Here is an 18,194-nt window from a genome sequence, read left to right as displayed (position 1 = left end):
CCCCCCTCCTCAGTTGCTGAGCATGTTCCAGAGCCTTTTGGAGCGTCCGGTGATCGCTGCAGTTGCTGCTGACAAATGGCCTCTTCTCATCAGCATGTTCAGCACTGCCCTGGACCAGACCAGGCTCATCTACTCCAGGCACACCCAGGCAGGGCTCGAGCTCGGTGGGTGCCCTGTGCTGAGGAAAACTGACTTTACAGAAAATTGGATTTCCATTAATTTTGGGGGAAAATAATTTGCTTTTGCTAAGGAAATCAGGACTTCCCAAATTGCAAAGGTTTTCAGCCTCTATAGCTCCCTGCGGAAATGGAAATGTCTGGGAATACTCTCTTCTTGGCATTAAAGCAAATAATCTGTTGAAAATATCCTTTTTTAAAGGTGTATGTGTGAGTGGGAATGAGGGCACGTGCTGAGCTTCTCCCTTGTAATGCTGAGTATGGAAGGGGGACTTGGGAATTAAGGGTTTTGGCACAGGAGGGAATGGGGAGACTCCTGTCAGATTATGAGGATTAGTGTGTTTTTTTGAGCAGCAGCCCTTTTCCTTGCCTCAGGAAGACTGTTCTGGAACCAGGCAAGTCCTGGAGAGGCAGCACTGCTGGAACCAGTGCAGGTTAACAAAGGACAATGAGTCCAGAATTTGCTGTGGATTTGGGGAGTGTTGTTCTGTGGGGGTTAGATGGGATAGTCACAAGGAGCTCCTGGGCAGAAATCCCTCCCCTGGTGTTTGTGGGGAGCAGGGAATGCACCCCAGGCACAGGATGCCTCGATCAGCTCTGGTTCTACCACACGCTGGGCTTCTCCTGGGATCCCTCATTTAGGGTCCAGAGGCACAGGGGGATTTGTCCCAGACCTACATCATGTAGCAGACATTGGATTTCAGGGAAGAAGCTGGGAAACCAGGGCACTTTGTGCAGATGGATTCCTGTTGGTGTCTCTTTGGGATTACAGTGCCTCTTGGTGTATCTTTGGTGTATCTTTGGGGTTCCAGAGCCTGTTGGTTTATCTTTGGGGTTACAATGCTGTGTTCAGTGAAATGCTGTCTCTATGTTCCCACCAGGGTCTCCCCCCCTGCACAAGAACATGCCCCCCGTGGCTGGAGCGCTGGGCTGGGCTCGGGAGCTGCGAGCGCGGATCCAGAGGCCTTTTGATCACCTCAGGCAAATCCCACACCTGTGAGTGTCTGCTCCAGATAAGTTGCTTTATGACCATCTTGAAATCTCGTCTCCAATCCATCCAATATTCTTTCTGAGTTGAACGTTACCCAGTGGTTACAGCTCGAACAATCCTCAGTGGAAGAGGTGTGAAGTGAGTGCACTGGTGCTGTTTGCTTCCCTGCCATCTTTTTTTTTTAAAGAAACTCATTAATTGAGTTTGTTTTGAAGTGGGTAAGAGGCACAGTGGGGTAGTAGATGGGCACTTCAGCTTTTAAACCCAGTCCTAGCTTGCAATTGAAAGAAGTATTGGAATGAGAACCATGATGCTGATAACACCAAGGTCATGGGTCTGATGTATGGGCCATTCATTTTAGAGTTGGACTTGATGATCCCTGTGGGTGCCTTCCAACTCAGAATATTCTGTGATTTTGTGAGAATCTTTCTCACTGCAATCCCACTCAGCCTGGTCTCCAGGACCTCCCTGGGAGGAGCCCAACCCTTGGGTACTGACAGAAGTCAACTTTCTCAGCATTAGTCTCCCAAGATCCAGAAAATGAACCAGTGCTGGAATTCTCATCACCCAACAGTCATTCACCCAGCAGTGATCTGCCTGCAGTCTGGTGGGGTTTCTTGGGAAGGGGTAAATAGAGATTGCAGCCCGTCAGGACTAAACATAGCACTGAGCTGGTCCCTTGTGTCTCCAGGAGCTTGGAGTCTGCCCAAGGAAGGAGGGTGGTACAGAAATATGAGGAAATGATCCAGCAGCTTGACAGGTAAGTGGGGCTCAGGCCCTTTGTGAGAAAACCTTCTCCTCCTCTAAGCTACCTTCCAGCACTTATACCAGCCCAGGCCCTGGGAATGTCTCTTCCTAAGCCAGAGGGAGTTTTCTGCTGGGAGAGGAGGAGGGATCCTGTCACTGTGCACCACAGACTTCCTGGGATGGCTTGAAAGGAGAATTCTGCATGGGAGGAACAGGGGCTGTGCAGCCCAAAGAAACTTTGGAAAAAGCTGCTGTGGGATGTAGGAGCTGCTGTGGTAGAAGCCCTGGGCTGGGCAGAATTCTTTGCCCGCTCATGCCCACTCACTGACGGTGTTTGCAGTGGCTGTAATGTTTATATTCCGCAGTTTGGAGTGGGAGACATTGCCCATGACTTGGCATCTCAGTGTTTCGTGTTAAAGCTGAACTGGTTGCTCTGGGCTGACCCTTCAGGGGAGCCTCTTCCCCAGGGAGGAGATCCCTGCAGGGCCTCATCCCTGTCAGCAGTGAAGGCAGCTGAGGCCCCAGGCTGCTGGGTCCTGCAGGGTGGATGGAGGGAGCCCTGTGCCCCAGCACCAGAACAAAGGCTGGATAATGGATAATTTAGCACAGCCCTTCAGAAGGGAGCAGCCCCAAAGAGGGTCTGGGTGACCCAACAGAGGTGCTGGTTTTTGGTGACATTTCCCAACCAAAGTGCTCAGATGACAACGATTCAGAAGAGACTTTGTTACTTGGGTGGTTGGGACTGTCCATGACATGTGAGGTACCAGGCCCCTGTTCTGCCCTCTGTGTTCCCATGCCAGTGGTGTCAAGGTCTCTCTGTACTGACTGGGAGAAGTGAGGGCAGCTGCAGCCACCCCCAGCATCCCTGTGGGTTTGTGGCACCCACCCTGCTTAAACACTTTGGAAATGCCCATCAGCTGCTGATCTGTCACTTTTTAAATGCTTTGGAAAGTCTGTCTCCAAATCCGAATCCTCTGCTAAAACTGGTACTTGAGAGAGCTTTGTCCTCCTGCCTTGATGCTGTCACTGGTCTTTGGATGTTTATCTTGGAAGCCATGATTTTTAGGAAGATGGCATGGATGAGTTTTTAATATTCCTTCATGGTTTTAATCCTCAGATTGGACAGGGCTTCCATTCAGTTACATACCATGGTCTGCTGTCTTGGTAACCACATGGTGATGTTTCTCTTTTCTGTCAGGTATCAGGAAAAACTGTATTTAGACTGGTCCCAGACAGTCTCAGAAAAATCCCAGTACAACCTGACTCAGCCGCTCATCCGGCGAGACCCAGAAACCAAACTGATCACTGTCAACTTTGATCCCCAGGTAAGAACTGCTGCCACTCTCCTGCCTCTCATGGCATGTCCCCAGGCTGTGCCCCACTGTGCAGAGGTCTGGTGGGGTTGGTACCAGGTCTGTTCTCTGAGGTCTGTGGAACCCTTTCTGTGGTGGGTGACATGGATTTGCCATCCTCTTCATGGGCTCTGTTTCCTGGAGAAATATCAGGATCACAGTTTTAGCAGAGCAAATTCTAGTCAGAACCAGTGGCAGAAAGTCCCTGAGGAGCCAGGTGTGTTAACGTGTCAGCCCATCTAGACCAGTGTCAATACTGGTGTGAGGAGTGTTGGGACATCATCTCCAGAGGTGGGTTTATGTTATGTGTACCTGAAACCTGAGCTTCTGAGAGGGTGTAAAACACCCAGCAAAGGTTTGTTTTGTGACTCCAGTGTTTCCTTCACTGCAGAGCATGAGGCTGATGATAGATTTAAGTTCTGTTCTGGGTCCCCTGGAGCAGGAGCAGGGTCTGAGCCAGCAGTGAGCACAGCTGGGCTGAGAGCTTCTGGGCCCTGGTGGGAGCCAGGGTCTGTTGGCTGTAAAAACGCCCTTTGCTGGGAAGGAGAGGAGTTGCAGTGGCCTTGGAAACGCTGGCATCCCAAGCTTCCCCTATCCCTGCGGCTTGCTACTGTCCAAGGAAAGGGTTTAGGTTTTAGATCTCATTCCAGCTTGCCCCTCAGTCAAAGGACTTGTCCATCTCCTTGAAAGCTCCTTGCTAAGTTGGGAGCCAACTGGCCCCAGGGGATGTTTCCTACCCTTCCCACTGGTGATGGGATTTGGAGCCTGGCATGTGCTGAGTGTGCCTGTCCTCAGCTCCAGTCTGTGAGTGCTGCTGCTCTTCTCTGAGCACACTGAAGACAGTCTGATGTCCCCCAGGGCCTGCTCAGCAACCCCTTCATTCCCTCCAAAATAGACAGGAGCACCTGGTTTTGCTTGGAAGGGAGGATGTACTTGCAACTCTTAAGCATGGAAACGCATTCCAGAGGTCACCTTCCATGGAGGAGGGGAGAGAGGGGAAGACCCCCCCAGCCCATGATGGGGATGTCCAGACATTGCAGTGCAGAGAAGGGAGTGGAGCTCGGTTCTATCTCATTTGCCCTCTCCTTTTCCTCCCACCACATCCTACTTCTTCCACCTTTCCAGACTGCCTCCTGCACTCGTCTTTACCCCTTGTTTCTTTATTTCCTTTTTATCTTTGTCTTCACTGACACACTCTGAGTGCATCACGACTGACTCTCCTGACAGGCACTGCCTGATCCCCCCTGTGCCATTCCTTCAGAGGGGGTGTGCTTCCAGGGACCTTGGCCAGTTCTGTAGGACATTGGGGTTTAGCTGACATCAGGCAGTGGTGGAGAGGTTTCAGTCACCCCTGCCTATCACCCAGGGCAGTGACAAGGCTCCTGGCCATGCAGTTCCTGTGCTTGTGGCTTCACCTGCTTATGGTCACACCTGCAGATTCCAGTTCTCCTATGGAAAAGAGGGGCAGGGAACTGGGACCAGAGGGGGTGGGTGGGATGGGATCAGACAGAGTTCTGCCCCATACCTTCACAGGAAGGAATAACACATTCTGCTAACCTAAGGGAAAGGTGACTTTCTGGGAGCTGCACTTCAAGCTCATCTGCAGCCAGGAGAGCTCCTCACCCCCCCATTGCCCACACAATGGACTGAGTTTCTGTCACCCTGCCAGCATAACCCCAGGAGCATTTTGCCACTCACTGGGCACTGGACTGAACAAAGGCTTTTAGTCTCAGAGGGGATGTATCACACTGGCAGACCCTGCTGCTCCCTTTGTTGCAGGGAGTTGTTTATACTTGGGTTTATAATTTAATAATCTCCCTCAATCCTGTCCCATCACACCTCAAACATGCACTAGCACTGAGTGCTTTGATTGGGACAGGAGAAGCTTCTGGATGTCTTTGGTGGAAGGTGGGCACAGGATAAGTCACCAGACTTGGGGCCATGGTATTACTTTTTTTAAATTTTTTTATACTTTTAAGCTAGTCAGCCCAGTAAACCAAGAGAACTGGAGCATCTTCTCTTTCAGTTAGATAAGGGTCAAACTCTGTTTGCAGGAACAGTGTTGCTGAGAGACTGGTGATGTGAGTCCCTCATCATCTGAGGGGTGATCCACATGGATGAGGATGACTGAGAGGACCAGAGTCTGGATGGAATTTGCTGGCTGGGTAGTTAACAGAGCTCTGTGCCTTTGGCTGGGAAGAAAACCAGAGTCAGAGATCAAAGGGAGATAGGTAGTACAGATCAGGAGGTGTCCAGACCCTTTCCAGTGTGCTGCTTTGGGAATAAACCAGCAGGGAGCCCCCAGGGTGCTCAGGGTTGGTTGGAGGGTGTCTGCCAGGACATGGGGAGGGTTGTCCCGTGCTCAGCTCTGTGCCTTGTGTCCCCAGCTGGTCTCGGTGCTCAGGGAGGTGAGTTACCTGTCGGGCAGCCGGGCAGGAGCCATCCCACCCACGGCAGCAGGAATCTACTCCTCCAGGGAATCCTACCGGCAGCTGGTGGCCAACCTGGAGCTGATGGGGAACAGGTACAACAAGGTCCTGAGAACAGTGCTGGAGGTGGAATATCCCCTGGTGCAGGGGCAGCTGCAGGATGTCGATGTGAAGCTGAAAGAGGCAGAAGAAACCCTGACCTGGAAGATGGAGGGTGAGCTGGTACTGGGGGAGGGGACAGAGCACAGAACTGTGTCTCAGCAGATTCCTCCCTGTGCCCAACCTCTGTCCTCTGGTTCCCAATGGCAGTTCCCAGCTGGACAGAGGACTCTCCAGCAGAGAAGGCACTGGAGAGATGAGGAGCAGCCCCCCACTTTCTTGCTTCTTTCCACATTCCCTTGATCTGCTGGGGTTGTGGACAGGATCCTGCTACCCTCAGGTTCAGCCTGGGCTCTGGGCAGGAGAGGCTGCCCTGTGAGCAGTGAAATGGCAGCATTTGGGTTTGCAGGACCTGGCAAGGCTGGGGTTGAAGCATCTGCTCCCTACCTTGCTGCCCCCCTTGCCAGCCCAAGTGATGCCACTCAGTCACTGCTTCCTCACCCAACTGTGCAGGGAGTGGGAACCCTTTGGCCCAGCCATCTGGCACTGAGAACAACTCATCCCAGGCCACCTCATTAGCTTTTCCAGCAGGATGGAATAGTGCAGCTGGAGGTGTGTTTGTGCACTGGGATATCAGGGTGATTTAACCAAGTTCTTCCTTGAGCAGCTTTAGCTGCAAAGCAGAGCAGAGGGAGCCTCTTGGTGAGAGCAAACTGCTCATGGGGGGAATGTGTGTTTCTGTCCTCAGGCTTGTGGTATGAGCAGGACCAAGTGAATCCCTGGGGAACATGCAAAGCAGAAAATCCTCAGGCTCAAAAACTCTTTCTCCATTGTACAATGAAGTTGGATTTTGCTGCAGATGAACCCTAAGTTCCCTGCACCTGAATGCACCTGGGGCTGGCACAGCCTTCGGTTGGGGGGCCCTGCTCTGGTGGTGAGGGCAGGGACACTCAGCCTGCTGTTCCCACTCTCCCTACACTTCTCCCTCTGGGGTCAGTCACTGGGAGATCATCCTGGGTACAGGGGAGCAGGAGCTGTCAGGCATCCCCATGGTGGGGGTGCTCCTGGCCAGAAGGAGGCTGTGCTGGTCTGTACTGTGGCTTGTGGGGGAAGGAGGGAGGTAGAAGTGGCTGTGCTGGTCCAGATGAATCTCTTGCCTTAAGGATGGGTGAGAGATACATGAGACCTTGGGAAAACAGCCAGAGGCTGCTCTGAAGGGAGATGCACCAGAGCTTGGCCCAGCAGCTCTGAAAACAGGGAGTCAGTGGTCTCATTTCTCCCCAGGTGTGTGGGATCACATCTCTGGGGTCATGGAAGGTGTCCATGACCTCGAGCAGAGGCTGCAGAAAGCCAAGGACAATGTTGAGTTGATCCAGAGCATTGTGGGCTCGTGGGCATCTCCCATCCTGGAGAGGAAGGATGGTAAAAGGGACTCAGTGCTGAGCCTGGAGGATTGTCAGAATCACCTGGAAAAGCGCTACAGCCTTGTCAGAGAGGCCGGGCAGAGGATCCACTCCCTGCTGAAGGTGAGGGGGACCTTCCCTGGGGTTTGTTGGCTCCTCACAGGCTCTGTGTGTCCCTGTGCCAGTGAAAATGTCCAGAGCTGCTGCACCTTAAATGAGCTCCCTTAAGTCGTTTGAAAATCTTACCCAGTGTTAATTAATGGTGGCTCTGATGGGTGAGCTGGACTGGGGGTGTAGGGCTGTGGTCTGGCATTGCTGAGCACCAGCTGGTGACAGGACTGGGAGCAGCTGCAGCCCAGGGAAGGGTCTGGCTGCAGCCCTGGCTGCCGGAGCCACTAGAGGGGAGTGGTGCATCGGGTTTGGGATCCTGCTGCAAGGAAAAATATGCTCAGAGGTACTTACCTGCCAACAGAGGCAGCTGGCTGGGGCTGACCCTTCGGTTTCAGACTCCTTGTCCCTCTTTGGAGCAGGAGGTGATGCTGCCAGCCCAGGGAGAAGCTGAGAGACAAGAGAAAAGCTGCTGTCCCAAACTTTGGTGCTTTCCAGCATCTTTGACAGAGCTCAGAGTCCTCTGCAGACCAGGCGAAGGCCCAAAGCTCAGCTCCTCACCTGCCTGGTGCCAGGTGTTATGCATGTCAGGGACAGCCCTTGGCCTGGGGGGAGATGGTTTTATGTCCAGCCCTCTCCCGAGGGTCACTGTCTGGCCTTGGACTCTGAAGGGGAGCAGCTGGGTCTTCATGCCTCAGGATGAGCCTTTGAGACCCGCAGTGCTCCCTTCCCCAGGGCTGCAAAGCAGTCTTGAGTCCTGTGTCCTCAGAGAAGAGGGAGGAGAACAAGTGGCAGAGCTACCAAAGCTCTTCTGCACTCCATTTTCCCCTTGAGTTGTTCCAGGTGACAAAGCAGCCCTTGACAGGAGCAAATCGTGGCCATAGCACCAATAGCAACATCCATCTCTCCCGTCCCTCCAGGAGGCTGGTTCCCGTGGGCTCACTGGCATCGGTCCTTAACTGTGGGCAGCTCTCTTGGAGAACAGACTCAGCCCTGCTGTGTTTGAAGGCATCTTCTTTTTCTTCCAGGAAAACCAGAGCCTCTTACTTGCAGACCCAGCATCTGACTCCTGGAAGGCCTATGTGGATTATGTGGATGAGATAGTCCTGGATGGATTCTTCACTGCCATTGAGTGCTCGCTCAAGTACCTCCTGGAGAACACAGGTGACACTGGTTCCTGTCCCCTGGTCATGGTGGCTGCTCAGCCTCTCCAAAGGAAGGTCTCCTGTTGTGCTCTTCCTCATGCCCACAAGTTGTTCTCTCCTTCCTGGCTTTCCACTGGGCGTCTTCCCTGTCTCTGGGGGAGCCTCCAGACAGGGAGGGTGACTCCATCACTGGATTCCTCGGGGGGGGGATAGAGATGAATGTTCATCACTTGCAGGGATTAATGGGTAGACAAAATTGAGACATCCTCCCAAGTCTGGGCTTGGGCTTCAGCAATCTCCCACCCTCCCATGCCCAAAGCATCAAGGTGACACAATCTTTCATTTGTGGGCAGTCTCAAGAGCTGGTTCTGCTCGTGAAAGTCATGAACAAAAAACCTCAGTCCCTGAGCATAAGTCCTGTGAAGAGACGAGCTGGGCTCAGCAGCCACTAGATCAGACATCCTGCCTAAGACCACCGGGGAGGTTCACCCCCTCTGCTGAGAGCAGCTTGTGTCCAACTAAAGCACATCTCCAGGAATGCCTCCCTCCTGGCACACTGAGTTGGAGAATTGCATCCAGTTCTTCACCATCTTGTTAAAAACTTGCACATATTGTCACATTTGCATCTGGCTTCAGTTTCTGGTTGCTGCTTTTTTTTTTCATCCCTTTCTCCACTAAATTAAAGAGCCTCTTGGTTCCCGTTGTTTTTCTCGTCTGCAAGTACTTACTTGCTGTAATTGTTCAGCTCTCAGACTCCCTTTGGAGTAGCTGAAGAGCCTGGTCTCTTTAAAGCTTTCCTCAGCATGTTTTCCAGTCCTTAAATCACTTCTGTCTTATTGGTTCCCCACTGTCTTCAGTGGGTACCACCACACCAGCTGCTTTGCCAGCATTTCCTCATGTTGTGCAGACACAACAGCCCTGGACTCTGTGAGTGAGTGTTTCCCTCCCACCTGCCTGCTGTCCCTGCTGCCCTGTGTGCATCTCCTGGTAGGATGTTAGTGGTGGCTCAAGATGCCTTTTCTCCCCTTGAGAAAGATCCTGGTTCCTCCCTGCCAGATCCCAAGGCAGGGCTTGCTCCCCTGTTTGAGGTGCAGCTGGATTTGGTGATCCCAGATTTGGTATTTCACCCATCCCTGGACCCTGGCACACATGATGGCTTCTCTGACATGGTGGAAAGTCTCCTGAACAGCATCTACCACATCTCCTCGTTGGTGCCCCGGCTGGCCACACACAGCGGCTTCCCCCACTACCAGGTCTGTGGCCATGGCCCTCCCTTGTGCTGTGTGGCAGTGAGAAGGTGCCCACTGCTCCCACCTCACTGTGCTCTCCTCTCCCCTCCTGTCCTCCCCCTCTCCCTTTTCCCCTCTTCCTTCTTGTCTCTCCTTTCCCCTCTCACTTCTCCCCTCTCCCCTATTTTCCCTCTCCTTTTCCCCCATTTTCCCTTCTCTCCCCTCTTTCCCTTTTCCTCCCCTCCCCTCCTCCCCCCTGCTCCCCTCCTCTCCTCTGCCCTGCTCTCTCCTCTCCTCTCTCCAGGCAGACCTGGAGGACATGTCTGGCCTGGCTGAGCTGCGCCAGGAGCTGCTGTGCCGTGTCCAGGCCGTGGTGTCCTCGTGCTGTGAGTTCCGGGGTTCCCTGGGGCGCTATTCCCACGTGTACGGGGAGGACCGGCGGGAGCTGAGCCGGCAGTTCCTGTTCTATGGGCGCGTCCTCACGGCCGCAGAGCTCGAGGCCCAGGACATGGTCCCTGAGGCACCGCCCACGCTGCAGCAGTTCAGGGAGCACATCGACTCCTACGAGAGGCTCTACGAGGAGGTGACTCACATGGAGCCCCTCAGCACCTTCCAGGGCTGGGTGAGGGTCGATGTTCGGCCTTTCAAGGCGGCCTTGCTGAATGAGATTAAAAGGTGGAGCTTGGTGTTCAAGCAGCATCTCCTGGAGCACGTCACACACAGGTGAGGGCTGCTCCTGCCTCTGCTCCTGGGACCTGCCCTGGGATTCCTCTTGTCTTGACTGGACTTTATTGTTTTAGACTGATAACCAGTTGAGTCATAGAATACCCTGAGCTGGAAGGGACCCACAAGGACCATCGAGTCCAACTCCTGGCCCTACACAGGCCACCCCAACAATCCCACCATGTGTCTGAGAGTGCTGTCCAAATGCTTCTTGATCTCTGGCAGCCCAGGGGTTGTGACCACTACAATAGCTAATAGAGGAGAAGGGTCCATGGTTTGTGCCAGCTCCATCACATCCCTGTGTCTTCCATCCCCTGGTCTCTGCTGGCGCGTAAACTGGGATCAGTGATGTGAACTTGGTACCACTGACATCCCTGAGGCAGTGGCCCTGGGACCTGCTGTGTGGCATTAAACAGGGCATGTGTTTGCCTGCTTAACCTGAGGCAAATAATCCCATCTCTGCTGGGGCTCTGGGCCTGCTTTGTAGGATTAGACGTTGGCCATCAGTAAAGCTGCATTAGTGTGCCATGGGGTACTTGCTCTGTTTCTGAAGGCATCGAAATTCAGGCAGCCTGTCATGAGGAGGTAGCTCCAGGTTACAAAAAGGAGGAGTTTGGGCTGTAAGTTTAGAAAGAACACATTCCCTGCTCTGAAGAGCTGCTCAGCCACCAGATCAGTGTAGGATGATGCCCCGGCTGATTTACTGGTCACAACTTCAGTGAAGTTGTGAAGGGTGTCCCAGGTCTTGCCTGCTCCCATAGAAGTGTTCACAGACATCTGTAGAGGAGGCAGCTGCGTGGGGTGGTGATATGATCTCCTTTGTCTTTCCAGCACCATAATTCTGTTAGATAATTTCTGTGCAAAGAGGTTTTTGTGTAGCTGTGAAGGAGCATTTAGGAGTTGTTATTGAGAGTCCCTGACTCAGCAGTTTATTAGGTGAAGTATTTAAGGATGCATTTAGGCCCAACTGCATCCACAGAATTTAAGTGGGCACTTAAAAAGTAAGTGCTTTGAGAGGTGGACAGTGGATGTGCTGGGAAGGACCAGAGACACGGGAGCCCATTCTGCCTCTGCTAAAAGTACCCAGTAGCTGGTGAGGTTAAGAACAGGGTAAGCAGGTATGGAAACATCCTCCAAACACCATCCTTGTCTCTGATGATTTATGGCTCAAGGACTTTGAGAGACAGGGATCATGCCTTTGTTTTTAAAGACCTGGATGGATTTTTTCCCTCTTACAAATGTCTAGTTGTTTTTCTGAACTGCTGTGAATTTGTATCACCTGCACCCTCTGCCTGCAGGGAGGGAGTTGCCTTGTCAGGTGAGGCAGTGTATGAAAAAGAATCCCTGTTTGTTGGAGCTTTGCAATCTGGTGGGTTCATCTGGGAAGATTGGATTCTTCTGTTGGAAGAGAAGGGGTGAAAACTGTCACAGAATCATAGAATGGTTTGGTTTGGAAGAGACCCTAGACATCGTCCAGTTCCACCCCTGCCATGGGCAGGGACACCTTCCACTGTCCCACGTTGCTCCAAGCCCCGTCCAACCTGGCCTTGGACACTTCCAGGGATGGGGCAGCCACAGCTTCTCTGGGCAACCTGTGCCAGGGCCACCCCCACAGCACAGACTGTCCTCTCAAAGGCACCTCTGCAGAGCCCCCCTGAGCTCACTGTTCCGTGACACTCCTGCTCAGCTCCCCTGTCCCCAACCTGGGAAGTCCCAACCTGTCTTTGTGTTCCTTGCAGGAAGCTGTACCACATCCAGGGATCCTTTTGAGCAGTCCTGCTGCCCTTAGCATGCAGTGGGCAAGGAGAGCCAGGCCGTCCCCGTCCCTGCCAGCCCAGCTGCCTGTGGAAGGCTGGATGTTAATTCCACAGGAACTGCTCTGATTCTGTGCCTCCCTGCTTTGTGCTCCACAGCTTGGCTGACCTTGAGGAGTTCATCCAAACTGCTGAGAAAGGGCTGAGCAGGAAGGTCGAGAAGGGGGATTACAACAGCCTCGTGGAGGTCATGGGACACCTCCTGGCCGTGAAGGAGCGACAGGGTGCCACCGACGCCATGTTTGAGCCCCTGAGGGAAACCATTGACCTGCTGAGGGCCTACGAGCAGCAGGTGCCAGGGGAAGTCCACCAGCAACTGGAGGTGGGTGAGAACCTGTGGTGGACACACAGTTTGCCAAGGAGCAGATGGCAAAGGCAGCAGGAGCCGAAGAGCATCGCAGGAATATTTAAGGCCCTGCTCCCTGTCATTAGAGGGCCTCAGTGGATAGTATTTTGCTATTGCAGGATGTGCCTTAATAGCTCTAAATTTTGGAGTTATATTGAGATTTTTCTTTTAAAGCAGAGATTAAGCCTTTTGTTATGTATGAAAAACATAGAATTGCCTGCTCCAACTCCCAGCGATTACTCTTGAAAAAATTAATGCATTTTCAAATACATCTGTTAATTAGGTTCAATTATAATTATTTTTAAATAAGCTGGTTCTTAGCAACGATGGAGATGGGAAGGATAATGTTGGCAGAGGAGTTGCCTTCTCACAGGACTTCAGGCCTCCACTGTGTCTGAACCACCGGATCTGCTTGACCCAGAGGGCCTCACTGAGAGCAGGTTATGAAAGTATTTTGGCACCTTTTCACATGTGGCTATGATGAGTAAGTTTTCTTTTGGGAATTCCTTTCATTTCTAGAAAAGGGACCGTGAGATGAAGGTTAATAATGATGGTGAAGTGCCCAACCAGCTTTGGGGACAGCACTGGCAACAGCCAAGGGGATGCAGTGGAGAAGTGTGTGGCTGCCTGCTGATGGGTGCCCTGTGGACCCGTGTGGGCAGGGGGTGTGTGCAGGGCACAGGGTTAAAGCAGGAGCTGCTGGGGAGGAGTTCCTGCCTTGCAAAGGCTCCTGTTCCCTGCTGCAGGCTCAGATGGAGCCGAAGGGGGTTTAGCAATCCCTGGGTTTTCTGCTTGTGCAGCCTGATCTGTGGGGGGTCGGTCACCAAATCTGGAAGAGTTAAGAGTCCTAAAGATACCCAGGGTCCTGCAGACCTCTGAACACCAGCAGGGCTGCATTGCATGGGTGTTCTGGCTGCTGCAGCATCTTTGGTCCAGCATGAAGCTGGAACCTGACTCTGCTAATCCCTCTGCCCAGGAGCTGCTGCTGTGGTGTCTGTTTGTGCAAGTACATTCAAACAACTGATTTATTTTCCTCATAGAAGAAATGAGGATGTGGGGCAGCCCTGCATATGCAGGAGATAACAAAAAACACTTATCCTTTCTGGCAAGTGGCAGCAACACGTGTGTGAATGATTGATTTGCTCCTGTGTAGGGTGGGAAAACCAGTAGTTCCTGTAGGTACTGCTCCTTCTGTGGCTGTGGAGATGGATGGGTGTGGAGCTGGTAGTCAGTAGGAGAAAAGGAAGCAGCTCCATGTGTGCCCTGCTGTGGTCCTGGATAGTGATTTCTATTTGGAATGAGATGTGCCAGGGAGAGACCCTTCAGGAACCCCACTCTGGTCACCTCTGCTGCCTCAGAGCTGCCTTCAGTTATTTCCCTTCTTTTCATAGTGTTGGTGGGTCTCCATTAATCTCCTCAAATATGTGAACTGGGCTGAAAAGAAACCCAAAATCTTTCCTGTAGGCTTGGACAGTACATGGGGAAGTGGGGAGAGCACAGCACTGGGGCTTGGGGACAGCAGAGCCCTTGGTGTCAGTGCCTGGGCTGAGGGTATGGCTGGAGAGGCCCAGTGAGGAGAAATAAAATCCCTTTCTGAAGAAAATGCCAGGTCTGGAGGGGGCATTGTCAGCAGTGCTGTGCACTCACAGTTGGAAGCAGAGCTGAGAAAGAACCCAGTCTCATTTGGTACTGATGTTGTATACACATCCTGGAGGGATTTGCCCTGTAGGGCTTTCTGGAGTCCTCCTGGTATAACATCTCCTGGCAGTAAACGTCCCAGGCTCTGTTCCTTTAGCTCTGGGAAGCCAGAGGAGTTTGCATCCACATCCATTCTCCTGCCTTCAGCTGTTCCCAGCAGGTTCCAGGCCCTGATGGGCTCGATGTCAGAATCACTGTTCTCTCTTGAGCACTGAACCATCCCGTGAGCCCAGGATTGAGTCTGGGATCTTCTTCAGTGGTTATGAACATGTTTTTACAATCAGAACAGTCAGTTGTAGGGTCTTGGTCTTCATTAGTGTTCAAAATTTTGAATAAGTGGGAATATTTATCCCAAATTGTGTCTTTAGCCTTTCATAGAATCACAGAATTGTTGAAGTTGGAAAAGATCTTTAAGATCTCACCCCAGCACCACCACCGTGTTCACCACTAAACCATGTCCTCAAGTGCCACATCCACACATTGTTTGCATACTTCCAGGGATGGGGGCTCCACCACTGCCCTGGTCAGCCTGTGCCAATGCTTTGCAACCCTTTCTATGAGTTTTTTTCCTAATATCCAATCTAAACCTCCCCAGGCACAACTTGAGGCATCCCAACAAAACTTTCTTACAGTCTTAGACACGGAATCTGTTGCTTTTCCTGTTCTGTGGTTACCCGTGAACAGATCAGGCACATCTTACACTGAACAGCAAGTCCTGCCTCCCAGCAGTTCTGTTTTGCCCACAGGAGCTGCCAGAGAAGTGGAACCACGTGAAGAAGCTGGCCCTGGCTGTGAGGCAGCATGTGGCTCCTCTCCAGGCCAACGAGATGACCGCCCTGCGCCAGAGCTGCGCCGCCTTCGACGCCCAACAGCTCCACTTCAGGGAGAGGTTTGGGAGAGAAGCTCCCTTCAGGTATGGACAGGTTATACCATCAGGGCAGCCCTGAGGGAAAAAAAGCTCTATGTGCTCATCTCTGCGTGTCCTGAGGATGCAGAGCCCTTCCATACCTGCTCCCAGTGCTGTGCCTGGGGTGTTGTGTCCCTGGGAACACTGTCCGGTGTTAGTGGTTTGGATGCTGAGGGCACATCGTTACTTTAAGGTGGCATTGGTAGTGCCATGTAGTACCATCAAGGTGTACTACAGACCTTTCATCTCTCCCATGTCTCTCAGAGGCACTGTTTAGTTTATGTTTTCTTTAGAAGTTGTAACAATGTCACTTACGAATAACAAACATTTATTTCTAGGTTTGACACCGAAAAGCCTTATCAACTGCTGGATGCAAAGCACGTGGAGATTAAACAGATGGAGTCAGCCATGACCTCGATTTCTGAATCAGCTGGTCTGTTTGAAGTCATGGTGCCAGAATATAAACAACTGAAGCAGTGCAGGAAGGAGCTGTGTCTTCTCAAAGAGCTCTGGGATATGATCTCCCTGGTGAACACCAGCCTCAGTGACTGGCAGACCACCAAATGGGTGGATATTAATGTGGAAAACATGGATCTGGAGTGTAAAAAGTTTGCAAGAGAGATTCGGAATCTGGATAAAGAAATGAGGGCATGGGATGCTTTCACTGGACTGGACAGCAAGGTGAAGAACATGCTGACGGCCCTGAAGGCGGTGGCAGAACTTCAAAACCCTGCCATCAGAGAAAGGCACTGGAACCAGCTGATGCAGGTGACGGGTGTGAGGTTTGTGATGGACTCAGACACCACGCTGGCTGACCTCCTCAGGCTCAACCTGCATAAATTTGAGGGTGAGGTCCATGGAATTGTGGACAAAGCAGTGCGAGAAATGAGCATGGAGAAAGTGCTGAAGGAGCTGAGAGCGACTTGGAGCACCAGGGAGTTCCAGTACGAGCCTCACTCCCGCACCAACATCCCCTTGCTGAAGTCAGATGAGGAGCTCATTGAAACTTTGGAAGACAACCAGGTGCAGCTGCAGAATTTGATGTCATCCAAATATATTGCTTTCTTCCTGGAGGAGGTGTCTGCCTGGCAGAGGCAACTCTCCACTGCCGACTCTGTCCTTTCCCTCTGGTTCGAGGTGCAGCGCACGTGGTGTCACCTGGAGGGCATCTTCATAGGCTCAGAGGATATCCGGGCACAGCTGCCCCAGGTGGGAAACCTCAAATCCTGCTTCCTCTTTGGAAAGCATTGAAGAAGAGCCTCTATTATTAAATAGAGTTATCTATAGTGCCAAGTTGCCCCAAGCAGGGCTTTTCTCCCACTGCTTCTCTTCCTGGAGGCTCCCTTAGTGCTGTGGTAGTTCCATGGGATGTTTTTGTGCCACAGGTTGTGCCTGAGCTGTGCTGAGAGGCTGATTTTCTCCCCTCCACTGCTGCATAGCAAATACAGAGTTGCTGGGGCTGGGCAGGAGGCTGCTGGTTCCTTCAGTACTGCAGGTGTGTTCGCTCTTCCCTCGGAGGGGAGAGCACCAGGAGAATTATTCAGGCACTGCAAATCCCAGAATCACGGAATGTGCTGAGTTGGAAGGGACCCACAAGGGTCATCAAGTCCAACCCTCAGCCCTGCACAAGACCATCCCCAAGAGTCACACCATGTGCCCCAGAGGATCATCCAAACCCTCCTGGAGCTCTGGCAGCCTTGGGCCTGTGGCCCAGGCAGCTCTGGCAGCATCCCCTCCCTGGCCTTCAGTGCTGGTACAGGGGGAGGGCAGCTCTTCTCCCCCTCCTGCTTTGGGAAATGGAGCAGAGTTGTCGTTGGTGAACCTCTCAGGTTGGCTTTGAGTCCAGCTTCCAGAGTTATTCCAGCCTGGCAACCGTGCTGAGGAGGAACGTGCCTTTCACTGAGGAGTGAGCTGTAGGTGCAGTGTTCCCACTGTCCCTGTACCTGTGCAGTGTCACTGAGGGGGGACTGGCCCCCAGACAGGGTGTGCACCTGACAGTTGCCCACCCTGTCCCCATCCCTTCCCTCTGGGCTACTTGGGCTGTTCCTCCTCTGCTCTGGTGAGTGCTGGGCACACCTGGCTTCCCACACTGTGTGTCCAGGGGCTGGTCCCAGAGCCCCAAGGGTTGTCCTGTGTGCCAGCATAATGTGACATCCAGCAGCTCTCTGGGGGTGGGTCAGAAACCACAGCATGGTTTAACCTGCATCTCACAGGGTTCTGCACCTCAGCACCCACCCGGCAGGTGCCACGAACCAGTAGCCAGTTCCCTTCCATAGCAGAGGATGAAGCTCAGATCCTCTGGAGGCTGAACCTCCTTGGGATGCATCCAGGGCTGGGGAGTCTGTGCTGACAGGGCCAGGATGCACATCTGGAGCTGGCTGACAGGCTGGGAGAGCTGGGGGTGTTCAACCTGGAGAAGTGAAGCCTCTGGGGAGACCTTAGAGCCCCTTCCAGTGCCTAAAGGAGCTCCAGGAGAGCTGGAGAGGGACTTGGAACAAGAGATGGAGGGACAGGACAAGGGGAAATGGCTTCAAACTGACTGAGGGCGAGTTTAGTTTTGATATTAGGGAAGAAATTCTTCCCTGTGAGGATGTTGAGGCCCTGGCACAGGTTGCCCAGAGAGGTTGTGGAATTCTCATCCCTGGAAGTGTCCAAGACCAGACTGAATGGAACTTGGAGCAACCTGGTTTAGTGAAGGCAGGGGGATCTGGATAACCTTTAAGATCCCTTCTAACCCAAACCATTCTATTATTCTATGATTCCATGAATGACTTCAGCCACAGCCTTGCTACAGGGGCTTAACACAGGTTAGCGTGGAAGTGTTCCCAGGAAAGCTGGGAGCACTTTTATGCAGTGTCCTATCTCACTCAGGAAGCTCAGCTTGGGAAGAAAGGGGGAGCAGGGACATTTTGAACATAACTTATCTATTTTTCACTATTTAGCTTCAGAAATTCATGGTCTCTGTTGGGTGTCAGGGAGCTCCTCTGCTGGTGGTCTGGGGTTCCATGGCCCTACTCAGGGCAAGGA

General features: G+C 52.5%; 1 protein-coding gene across 2 annotated transcripts in view; it reads left to right on the top strand.

Annotated features, from left to right (window-relative positions):
- The window catches only part of DNAH9 (dynein axonemal heavy chain 9), a 188,690-nt gene that overhangs the window by 4,894 nt on the left and 165,602 nt on the right, over window positions 1-18,194 (top strand). The window contains exons 4-15 of one of the 2 annotated variants that reach the window (XM_051797453.1): window positions 14-164; window positions 1,058-1,172; window positions 1,859-1,927; window positions 3,113-3,239; window positions 5,654-5,909; window positions 7,079-7,320; window positions 8,334-8,469; window positions 9,507-9,703; window positions 9,984-10,402; window positions 12,316-12,538; window positions 15,007-15,173; window positions 15,506-16,376. In XM_051797453.1, the coding sequence (XP_051653413.1) occupies window positions 14-164; window positions 1,058-1,172; window positions 1,859-1,927; window positions 3,113-3,239; window positions 5,654-5,909; window positions 7,079-7,320; window positions 8,334-8,469; window positions 9,507-9,703; window positions 9,984-10,402; window positions 12,316-12,538; window positions 15,007-15,173; window positions 15,506-16,376 (2,973 nt within the window). Of the gene's footprint in view, window positions 1-13; window positions 165-1,057; window positions 1,173-1,858; window positions 1,928-3,112; window positions 3,240-5,653; window positions 5,910-7,078; window positions 7,321-8,333; window positions 8,470-9,192; window positions 9,704-9,983; window positions 10,403-12,315; window positions 12,539-15,006; window positions 15,174-15,505; window positions 16,377-18,194 lie in introns of those variants that run through there. The other variant, XM_051797454.1, reaches the window with a different exon arrangement.

The sequence above is a fragment of the Manacus candei genome, unplaced genomic scaffold (genome assembly GCF_025592945.1).
Source record: "Manacus candei isolate 608988 ecotype Guabito, Panama unplaced genomic scaffold, ASM2559294v1 h1tg000047l, whole genome shotgun sequence".
Lineage (NCBI taxonomy): Eukaryota > Metazoa > Chordata > Aves > Passeriformes > Pipridae > Manacus > Manacus candei.
This window is presented reverse-complemented; position numbering and strand designations above follow the sequence as displayed.